Consider the following 11,575-nt stretch of genomic DNA (forward strand, 5'->3'; position numbering starts at 1 on the left):
TGCACTGTGAGCATGGAGCCTGTTTAGGATTCTCTCTCTCCCTGTCTCTCTGCCCCTTCCCCTTTCTCTCTCCCTCAATAAATAAACATTAAAAAAAATAAAAACAAACCTTCCATTTATTTTACAAAATTACACTCCAATACCCTAATTCTTGATACAGTTTATGGAAGATGACACCATATTCTGGCCAAGTGAGGTGCAATCTAACCTTAGTACATTTTAAGACTTAATCTCAACCTTTTTACAATGGAAATTAAAAAAAATCATCTATCCGCACCTTCTCAAATAAAGCCTACCAAACATAACCAGGCTTTCCCTTGGTGGGTCCAGAGGTTACTCTGGTACAGTTGTCGTCCCCTGCAATGACACAGATAGTCCGGAGGAAAACAGACTTCGGAGCCAGAGACATCTGCGTGACCTCTTGACTCTGCCCCTGACTAGCTGTGAACCTCTGGCCAGCTGTGTCCTCTCTGAGTTCCTGAGGACATCTCTAGAACGGAGATAACCAGATCCACATCTCGCGTGAAGAGCTATTTTATTATTTTATTATTTTTTGAAGAGCTATTTTAAAGATAAGAGATAATGTCTGAGGATTGCCTGGCCCCGTGCCTGCCACACAGTAAGCACATACTGTTCAGGAAAAGAAAAATGAGGGTTAATAAAATTTGCTTTTTAAAAAATGTCCTTCATTTGGGGTCACTTGTATTTTTCTTATGAAGTGAAGGACATTGGGTTACAGTGCAGAACTGATATACAAAATAAGTTATGTTATCATAGGACAACGCTATCATCTCTTAAATGATTTCAAAATCCTCCCCGGAGCTTCAGTGCGTTTCTGTCAGGGTCCTTCAGGCAACAGCAGCCAAACACTATACGTCACCGCACCATCGCAAGCTCATTCAAACCAGATTGTCCTCTTTTATCTATCTGACTAGTAATGAGGTGGTTAATTGATTTTGAAGAAATAGCTTTTCTTCCCGATCTGCAGAGATGATACTGGTGTGTGGTTGCGGTGGGGTGAGGTGAGTCACAGAGACCTTACTCAGCGCACTGCACGTGATCATAGGAATAAAACTCTCGCACATCTGACACCAGTCCACAATTTCATCCAAAGCTTATTTTATATTCTTTTTCTTTTAAATGTTCATTTATTTTGAGAGAAAGACAGAACACTAGCAGGGGAGGGGCAAAGGAGTCGGGGGAGACATAGAAGCTGCAGCAGGCTCCAGGCTCTGAGCTGTCAGCACAGAACCCAACGTGGGGCTCGAACTCACGAACAGCAAAATCATGACGTGAGCTGGTCAGATGTTTAATTGACTGTGCCACCAAGGTGCCCCAAAATATTTTATATTCTTAATAATACCCCAATCCTTAGGTTGAATCAATATATAATAAAGTAGCTTGTATGATGTCAACTATGCCCATTGATTCTGTTTACCAACTCTAGAACCATCCAGCATCGGAATCTATTGACTCTGTCTCCTGGAATCACACAGTAGTAGTATTTGAAGCAACTGAAATCCAAATGGCTCCTTCCACCTCCAAAGGGCAGATGTGTGCTGTCTCCTCCTCCTGAGTCATGGCTGCTTTCTCCTTTCCTCAGATACCTGACACTGTTGGCCGCCAACGCTGTTACCCGGTCTTGGCTGCCATCATCATCCTCACTGTGCCATCGGGGCTGCTCTGACTGTGCTTGCACCTCTGTCTGCTGCTTTCTTCCTTCTGTTTTATTTTCCTCTCTCTCTTCCCTAGCCCATCCTTTCTCTCCACTTAGTTTTCTGAGGAGTTATTCATTCCACACACAGCTAGTGTCAGACTATGGATTTCTACTAACAGCCTAATGACCATTCTTTGCTTTGTATTCTGAAGCTGTAGTTATGTCCCTTCCCCCAGGATTCTGCACCATGTCTGTTGTTTGTCAGACTGAGAACCTGAAGTCCGGCCATTGCATAACTGGGGAACCTTTGTATCCTGTTCGGTCACCGTCAGTGTAGCAGGCAAATGGCCGTTAGCAAACTGTTTGCTACAAAAGGGTCACAGGAAAATAAAATCATAGTCCACTTCCTTTAAAATACATGACATATTAAGAAGGCAATTCTGATAGGAGTAAAATAGTGCCATTTCTGGATATAAAGGTCAAAGAACAGTAAACACTTATTATTTCATTGCCAAATAGTTTACAACAAGTAAACACATACAAAAGCATCCGTCTGGAGCTCTGAGTGCACAGGACACTTGAGATTTACTGTGTGCCAAAAAAGCAGAAAAGCAAACAATGAGTGAAAAAGGATATTAAGTAGAAAATATGTAGAAAAATAAAAGAAGAAAAATATATGAGTACATGCAAGAAATTAGATAGGGAAGACGATGATGAAGAGAAAGTATAGATGCTAGGAATATACAGATTAAAGAGTATGAGAAGACAGAAGAGAGGCCAGGGAGAGAGGTGTGTGGAAAGAAACAGCAAGGGAAGAAAGAAAAAAAGCAAAGGAAAGCTTCTTTTTTCCTTTGCTTTATTATATTTTTCTTCCCACCAAGCATTCCTGAATCCAATGATGAATTCCATGGTGGCCACCTCTATAAGATCATTTGCACTAACAACTGGAATTTCCTAGGGGAAAGAAGACACAGGTTGGCTCTAGGACAAGAACAATGAATAATATGAGAAATAAACTATGGAGCCCAGTGATATTCTTCATCCTGAGCGCTGACGTAATTTACATCTGGGATCAGGTCATTTAGCAACACCTGACGTAATTTATATCTGGCCTGAAGGTCATTCAGCAACAGCTCAACCCTGCCTCCAAACTTCCAAACTGCCCTCCTGATCCCTATCACTACAGTTTTCTTCTGCTGCAGTCCTTGACATGGGCCTTTGTGAAGGTCTAGATGAGGCAGGATTCAACAGATGAAATGACCCATGGGCTTCCCACCAAAATGGCCCTGAGCCAGTTGGAGAAAGTGCTATTTCTAAAGGAGATAAGCCTTCTATATTACAAAGTGGTAATGAGGAGAGCACAGGCTCTGGAGAGACATTCTCCTGGTTTGACTCCTTGCTCATTTATAAGCCACTAGACTCCCGGAAATTATAAACGTCTCAGTTTCTTACCTTTATTAAAAAAATTTTTTTTTTAATGTTTCATTTTACTTTTGAGAGAGAGAGAGAGACAGCGTGAGCAGTGGAGGGTCAGAGAGAGAGAAAGACACAGAATCTGAAAACAGGCCCCAGGCTCTGAGTTGGCAACACAGAGCCTGATGCAGGGCTTGAACTCACAAACTGTGAGATCACAACCTGAGCCAAAGTTGGACACCCAACCAACTGAGCCACCCAGGTGCCCCAGTTTCTCATCATTAAAAGAGGGAGAGTAATGGGTTCTACCTCATAAGAGTTGCTTTGAGAAGTAAATGAGATATTGCATGTAAATGCTCAGCATAATTCCTGGCATATAGTGCCCAGTGACATTTTTTTTATTGTTATTATCACTGCTTCCTAATTTAAGATAACAGGTCCTATTAATTACAGGCCATATAATTCATAAGCTCAATGACTACAGTACAAACATCCTTATTTAAAAAGTAATTCAATACTTCAGAGAGCAAATACTTGACATTGTCCTTAAATTCAAATACAGGCCTACCCTTAGGTCCAGATAAAGTATAACACTCTCCCCAGAAGCACGTGTAATCAAACACAGTTGATTCCTACAGCAAAACTTTCAGAGAATTAAAAATTAAACAAAGCATCCCAACATTTCTGGTCAAGTTTTGGCACCCAATGAATAAAGAGATACTTGAATTTTAGAATCGTGAAAAAGGGTCTGTAGACCTATGCATTCTATGCTCAGTGGTCTTCATTCTTCATTTACTAGAAGAGAGAAGCAAAGATCTACTCTGCATTATCAGCCACATTTTAAAAGTCAAGCAAGGGGCGCCTAGGTGGCTCAGTCAGTTAAGTATCCGACCTCAGCTCAGGTCATGATCTCATGGTTTGTGGGTTTGAGCCCCACATCGGGCTCTGTGCTGACAGCTCAGAGCTTGGAGCCTGTTTCTGATTCTGTGTCTCCATCTCTCCTGACCCTCCCCTGCTCACACTTTGTGTCTCTCTCTCTCAAAAATAAATGTTAAAAAAAATTCTTAAAGCCAAGCAAATTTACTTTCATTTTAAAGAGAGAAAAGCAGCTGCTGATGGCTTGGAAGTGACCTGGCCCCATCAGGCCTCGGTGTTCCTAGGAGTTGGCCTGGCACTCACAGCTGGGCCTTGGCATTCTCCTGCCACACATAATCAATTTCACAGCACACCAACACCAGACAAGGCCACTCTGTGACCCTGATAGATCAAGACAAAAACAAAATTCCTTTGTGGTCATGTGTGTATTCAGATCAAAACAATATTGTCCAAATCACAAAAATGACCCCAAATCTCCCTATTCTGGCCAATACGAGTGTTTACTGCTTTTTAACCAATCAAATCTTTGTCTTGCTTTATTCTCTCCATTTCCTCAATAAGATTTATTAAGACACCCAGTTGTAGAGTTGCCTATGCTTCTTGACAAAGTCCAATTCAGAGTAAAGCACTGCTTCCTTGAACCCTTCTCAATAAATACCTAACACAAACCCAGAAGCTTTAGGTCCTTTCTAAATCCTCTTGCTAACATCCCACAGTCCCCCATGGTATGTGTTTTCTCCTGTTGCCTACAAGTCAATAAAGCCAACTTTGTTCAACTATAGGTATGCATCCTGTGATCTTTAGCTGGAGGATATTGACAGTCTATTTTCCTCCAGTATAACAAGAGGATGACCACGCCGTTCCTTGGAAGTCTTTATCATAATTCTCAAGTATTTCTATCTGAAACAAATTCTCCATATCATCCTAATCTTCTTTGACGGTTAAAATATTGGGTGGCATTCTTCTTGGAACTTCATATCTCACAAACTTTAACACTGATTTATACAATAGTCTTCAACTATCAAACCGGGTGTCTCAATTTCCAGCCAATGGAAGACAAAATGCTGCTGAGCTGGCCAGGAAATATAAAAATCTGTTGTATTACAAGACACCAAGTATATTTCCCAAGTACCCTAAGGGATGAAGTATGAGAAAACGTGGGTTTAAGGACTCCAGTTTAAAAGTGGAATGAAACTGCTAAAAGTAAAAAACGACAGAGAAATTAGGGAAAGAGACCACACACACACACACCACGGAATACTACTTGGAGATCAAAAAGAATGAATCTTGCATTTGAAACAAAGTGGATGGAACTAGAGTGTATCATGCTAAGCAAAATAAGTCAGTCAGGGAAAGAAAAATACCATATGATTTCACTCATATGTGGAATTTAAGAAGGTATGAACATAGGGGAAGGGAATGAAAAATAAGATAAAAACAGAGAGGGAGGCAAACCATAAGAGAATCTTAAATATAGAGAACAAACTGAGGGTTGCTGGAGGAGAGATGGGTGGGGGGATGGGTTAAAGGAGAATGGACATTAAGGAGGGCACTTGTTGGGAGGAGCACTGGATGTTATAGGAAGTGATGAATCACTGGGCTCTTCTATGCCTGAAACAAATACTACACTGTAGGTTAACTAACTTGAACTTACATAAATAAATAAATAAGATAAAATAAGCAGATCCTCTGAAATCACAAAGATGAGGATCAAAGTACCCAGGGTTATCATCTGAAGATGAACAAATGCATAAGTTTCAGCCTAAAACAGTGCTTTACTTTTGCCTCACTCATACACTCTCATGTAAAAAACAACTAGTTTCTAAATGCCTAGTATGTGACAGGCACTATCATAGGTGTTATCCTAAAGTAAAGGGCATAAAACAGTTGAAATAATATTTATTGGATATATAGATCTAATGTAGACATTAGGCACTGTGGTGTTCTCCATTTCCAATCTCATTTCATATCCTTCCAAATATAGAGAATTTTTTTTACCATTTTTTTCAAAGTATAGTTACACATGTTACATAGTATGACTCTATACTCCATGCTGTGGTCATCCTAAGTGTAGCCCATCTGTCACCACACAACACGATTAAATCCACTGACTGTATTGCCTATGCTGTACCTTTCATTCCCACGGCTCTTTCACTCCATCACTGGAACTAACTCACTAATTATTCTTACTGTTATTCTTACTTTTCAGAGCATAATATTGGGACCTAGATGTTATTTATCCTTCAGAGGCTACAAAGTTGATAGTTAGAGAAACTTAACTTTCCCAACTCCAATTTTCTCCTTATCATACCTCTGCTGCTACTGATAAAAATATTTAAGATTATTGAAACAATTAGGGGCCCCTGGGTGATTCAGTTGGTTAACTGTCAAACTCTTGGTTTTAGCTCAGGTCATGATCTCATGGTTGGTGAGATCCAGCCCTGCATCGGGCTCTGCACAGGCATCACAGAGCCTGCATGGGATTCTCTCTCTCTCTCTTTCTCTCTCTGCCTCTGCCCCTTGCCTGGCTTGCTCATGCACACGAGCCCTCTCTCTCTTTCTCTGTCTCTCAAAATAAATACATTTTTTAAGATTATTGAAACAAGATATGCATAATAAGGTATCTACAATTTTCAATATAACCATACCTAGACTCCAAAAGAATACAGACTACTTGTATATTCCCATGTTTATAAAAGATCTGATCTATAACATAGAATTCAAAGGCTTCTACTCATTTATGGAGAATGTTCAGTAATGACATTACAATGCTAGTTTCCTCATATGGTGAATTTATGAGAGTTTTGTTAAACAGAAGCAATGCTTATTCTTGAATATAACTGAGAGTTCCTAAAGAATTTTACAGCAAATCTTTTAGTGACATTACATTACTTATTTTTTGTTATAGAAACAACTGCTTGAAAACAAGCTTGAATTTCAGATGTAATTTTGTGTTGAACAACTTTTCATATTCCAAGACGTTTTATTAACATATACATCTAAGTGTTATTCTCTAGGAGAAATGGTCTAGTTAAATTAAATTCACTGGAGGTCCTAAGCTTTGGCAATGAAGCTTTGAATCTTCATATGTTGAGACTAATCAAATCTCTGGTGACTCCCAGAAACCTCATTAAGAGGAGGGAGACTATTCTCAATTGAGGATCATTGGAATTTATTTTCTTTACTGCTGAAACTCGCAGTAGTCCGGCCAATACAAAATTCACTATAATATGTTTCTACCTCTCGGAATAATGCAGAAGTCAATCGCCTTTTGCTGTGTCACCAATGATTGAACCATTCTTTAGCCTCACCAAAACAGCAAACGCACTCGTCATTCTCATTGTTTTATTTGTCCTAGTAAGCAACGTATGGACTGGCTCACTTCTTCTTTTTCTTTTTTTAATGTTTATTTATTTTGAGAGCAAGAGAGCACAAGCACACAAGCTCACAAGCAGGGGACAGACAGAAAGAGAGGGAAAGAGAGAATCCCAAGCAGGCTCCAAGCTACCAGGCCAGAGCCCAATGCAGGTCTCAATCTCAGGAATCATTACCTGGGCCAAAGTCAAGAGTCAGCCAGCCACTGACTCAGATGAGCCCCCCAGGTGCCCCTGAACTGAACCACTTCTAAACAAATACTAATAAATCCACTTGTGCTATTTACCCATCTAAGTTACAACATGCCTGGGTGGTTGATTTATGTACTTCTTATAATTTCAAACTGAACAGTAATCCTTATACAAGGAGCTCAAATTAATACTCTTGGGAGAGTTATTAAAAAATATATACTCCCTAACTATAAACTGTAATATACAACATAATGTCTGAGAGCACAAGCCAAGGGTCCAGCTCTGAAGCCACTAGCTGAGTGACCCTGAACAAACTACCAAGTTTGTCAGCTTGTTTGACTCATCGTTACAGCTGCCACAATGTCTCTTGGGGCCTTTTTTTTTTTTTTTTAGAATTTAAAAGAACAAAACAAAACACAAAAACCTATGTAAAGGGCTTAGCACACCATTTAGTATAAGTGTCTAATAATATTTTTATTATTTTTTATTATTCTTGCATTTATAAAACTGATTTAAGAAAATAATTCTCATGTAACCCCCTATACTACTTTATTATAAGATCCTTACTAATTTCAAAGATGTTAAACATCTTTTTCTCCTATTTTGTCATGGGAAGCCTGATCTTCTTTTTAGATTTCCTATTTGTATGTTATATTAAAGGCTCCGTTCAAATTATGAGGGTAATGAAAGCAACAAGCCAAGTAATGCAGATGTATAAAGAAAAACCAGCAACCTTCTCCTTTCCCAGGGTAACAAATATCGATAAACTATTTTATATCCTTCCACACTTTTCTCTGTGCTTATACAAACAATATGAAGATTCAGGCATATGTCAACAGTCTTGGCTCTATGCTACACATTCCTCTATGCTCATATAAATAGCTATATATACGCGTACATACATGTGTGTGTGTGTGTGTGTGTGTGTGTGTGTGTGTGTGTATTTCCTAGTTGGTACAAAAATACAATTATACTCCTCACAAAAAGCTGTACCTTTTATTTTTCACTTGACAAAAATACATGAATATCCTTCAGGTCAAAAGTTATAGCATTTACTCATTCTTCCTAACAATTGCATAACAATCCATAGCATGAATATAGAATCATTTACCCAAGTATTCTATTCTTGGAGGGTATTCAGACTGTTTTCCATTTTTTCATTTTATCCCTACTACCCATGTGGCAATAAACATCCTTGTTCAAATATCCTGACATACTGGTTATTTAATTTTTGTATGATAGTTTCTGAAGAGTGAGATTTAGCATTTATCATGTCCCAAGTATTATTCTAATACATTTACTACTTATTATTATACTTACATTTATTATGCCATTTAATCTTGACACAACTTGATGAGATATTATTATTACTCCTATTTTGGGTATCATGAAATTTAGATAATAAATTGTCCAAGGTCACCAGCTAGTGGTGGATAAGTGATTTCAATCCAGGCAGTCTGGCTTCCAATTCCTTGCTCTTAACACAACCCTTATCTAGAAAATTGCCTTATTACTTTCTCCAGAGGCTGTAGCCACTTAGTGTCCTTACGTGGTAGCTCCTATAAACCATTCCAAGCCTTCCACTATATAGCATAACATGGCTTCTCCAATGACCAGGATCAAGGACTGGCAATGTGCTGTCCCAGGTGCACAGATTCTATCTTGTTTGTTCCCAAACACATTTGAGTGTGTTTCCTATACTCTGAAAAAGCTTTTACAGTATGGAATTTGGTTAAATCACTCTCTTTAGACTTCAGTTAGCAGTTAGATTTTTTTTAACATTTATTCATTTTGGAGTGACAGAGACAAAGTGTGAGTGGGGGAGGGACAGAGAGAGAGGGAGGCAGAATCTGAAGCAGGCTCCAGACTCCGAGCTGTCACCACAGAGCCCAATGCAGGGCTCGAGCTCATGAACCATGAGTTCATGACTTGAGCCGAGGTTGGATGCTTAACCGACTGAGCCACCCAGGCGCCCCTGCACTTAGCAGTTAGGATCAAGAAATAAATATGTATTCCTAATGCACGGGATGTGCAATATTGCAGCTGTCTCGCTAACAACTTCAGGGAAGCAGACATCAAGAATCTTCCGTGCATAGTTTATGTTGCCAAAATGCTCACTTAAAATGCCTTCCATCTTTTCATCTTCAAGAAAGTAATTTTTTCTCTTCCTCTCGAAACCCAAATTCCAAAACAGATTACGATGACAACTAATACAATTATAATGGCATACTACTATTACTATGTTTCTTATTAATTTTAGTTACTTTTCTCAAAAGTGTTTAAATATGCAACAGAGTCCTGGGGATATGAGCAAAGGGTGTGCGTTTTACAAATCAAGTGAATGAACCAAATTAAACTCAGCAATCGGTAGCTTCTTTTCTGTGGAAAAGTGCAACTTTAGGGAATTATAATGCAATTTGGTTCCTATGGTAAGAAAGGAGTAAGGAAACTGCTAACCATTGTCCTGAGATCAGCATCTCATTTTACGTGCGAAACAGGGACAAAATGGGATGGATGATCATAGAATCCTGGGAAAAAACTGATGGCAGTTTCCAGGTAGTGTGTGGGTCTTGGTTTGGCAAAGAAAGTCTAGGGCTTATGCCTCAAGAAATGCAACTGGAATGCACCAACATTAAAGAGCCTAATGCTGATAATAAATACTTTGTTGCTGCAAAAACACTCGCGGTCTAGCAAATTCCACGGCTGACCTAAGGTCAGGTTGGCACGATTGCCCCTCTGGTAGCAAGGGGGCATTATGCCAGGGCACTTCTGAGAAAACAAATGGAAATGATTTGGGCTGAAAACCTCTTGCCTTGAGCAAAAACAGTACCAGCTGGGAAACGAAGTGCTGAAGAAACAACAGAAAGAAGCGGAGATGGAGTACAGTGGCTATGTTGGAATGACTAGGCTCTCCTAGAAATTGCCAGCATGTGCAATTGCCTCTGGTTGTGGGAGTTAGAAACTTTGGATGGCAACTTCATGGCTGGGATAAAATCAGATTAGTAAATAAAGTCAGCTTTAGTCAAGAGTGAAGAGTGGTCAGAAACAGCTAATGTGTGTAACTGTTGAGCTAAAACCGCTACAACTGGTAGATGTTAACATATTCTGCATTAACTCTTTTCACACAGCCCTCTCTCCTGCTAGGTAGCTGGGCACGGAAGGTATGATCGGATCTATTTCACACTCTGGAGGAAACACACTCAGAAAACGTACTGGAACTTGTCCAGGGGCACACATGTAATAGAGCCCTAGCTGGCTTTAAGGCTTCATTATTTCATTGGCTTGCCAGCACATTCTTCTAAGGAGTGATGTCAGGGCCAGACTATAGAGTCCAGCAAATTTCTTCTCTTCATAGGAACAAAGGAGACCTCCCCAAACCCTCTGATTGCTTACAACGGCACAGTAGGTTAGAAACGGTGGGGGGGGCGCCTGGGTGGCTCAATTAGTTAAGCCTCTGACTTCAGCTCAGGTCAGATCTCACGTCTGTGAGTTCGAGCCCCGCGTCAGGCTCTGTGCTGACAGCTAACTCAGAGCCTGGAGCCTGCTTCTGGTTCTGTGTCTCCTTCTCTCTCTGCCCCTCCCCATCTCATGCTCTGTCTCTCTCTGTATCAAAAATATGCCCCTCCCCCTCTCATGCTCTGTCTCTCTCTGTATCAAAAGTAATAATAAATTAAAAAAAAAAAAAGGAAACGGTGGGGTTGGGCCCACCATGATGATGGGTAACTCGGGAGCCGCAGAATGGGGATGGGAGAAGCTCAGGTGAGCCGGACTGGGGCCACTGGCCGGGACCAGGGTGCTGCTGGACCCCGCAGGCACCTAGACTGCGAGGCCCGCGCCTTCCCCGCCACCTTCCAACAGCACGCCGAGGTCGGGCTCTGAGCCCCGCTAGCCCCTAGCCCGCTCTCCCCGGGCTGTGTCACTCACTCACGGTCTGGGACACCTTCAACTCGTGGTTGAGCCACTGGCACAGGATCTCCGACATGGCTCGGCCTGCGCCCGCTACGACAAGCTAGGGTAGGAACGCACGGGACACTCAGCGGCCGGCCCCGCGTCCTCTTGTTGC

The 11,575-nt window shown here is 40.7% G+C and overlaps 1 protein-coding gene across 1 annotated transcript in view; it reads right to left on the minus strand.

Moving 5' to 3' along the window:
- SPEF2 (sperm flagellar 2) overlaps positions 1-11,527 on the minus strand; it is a 172,681-nt gene extending 161,154 nt beyond the window's left edge. The window contains exon 1 of the mRNA XM_029941009.1: positions 11,437-11,527. Within this exon, the coding sequence (XP_029796869.1) occupies positions 11,437-11,494 (58 nt within the window). The 5' untranslated portion in view covers positions 11,495-11,527. The remainder of the gene's footprint in view (positions 1-11,436) is intronic.
- Between the last annotated feature and the right edge of the window lie 48 nt (positions 11,528-11,575).

The sequence above is a fragment of the Suricata suricatta genome, chromosome 6 (assembly GCF_006229205.1).
Source record: "Suricata suricatta isolate VVHF042 chromosome 6, meerkat_22Aug2017_6uvM2_HiC, whole genome shotgun sequence".
Taxonomy (NCBI): domain Eukaryota; kingdom Metazoa; phylum Chordata; class Mammalia; order Carnivora; family Herpestidae; genus Suricata; species Suricata suricatta.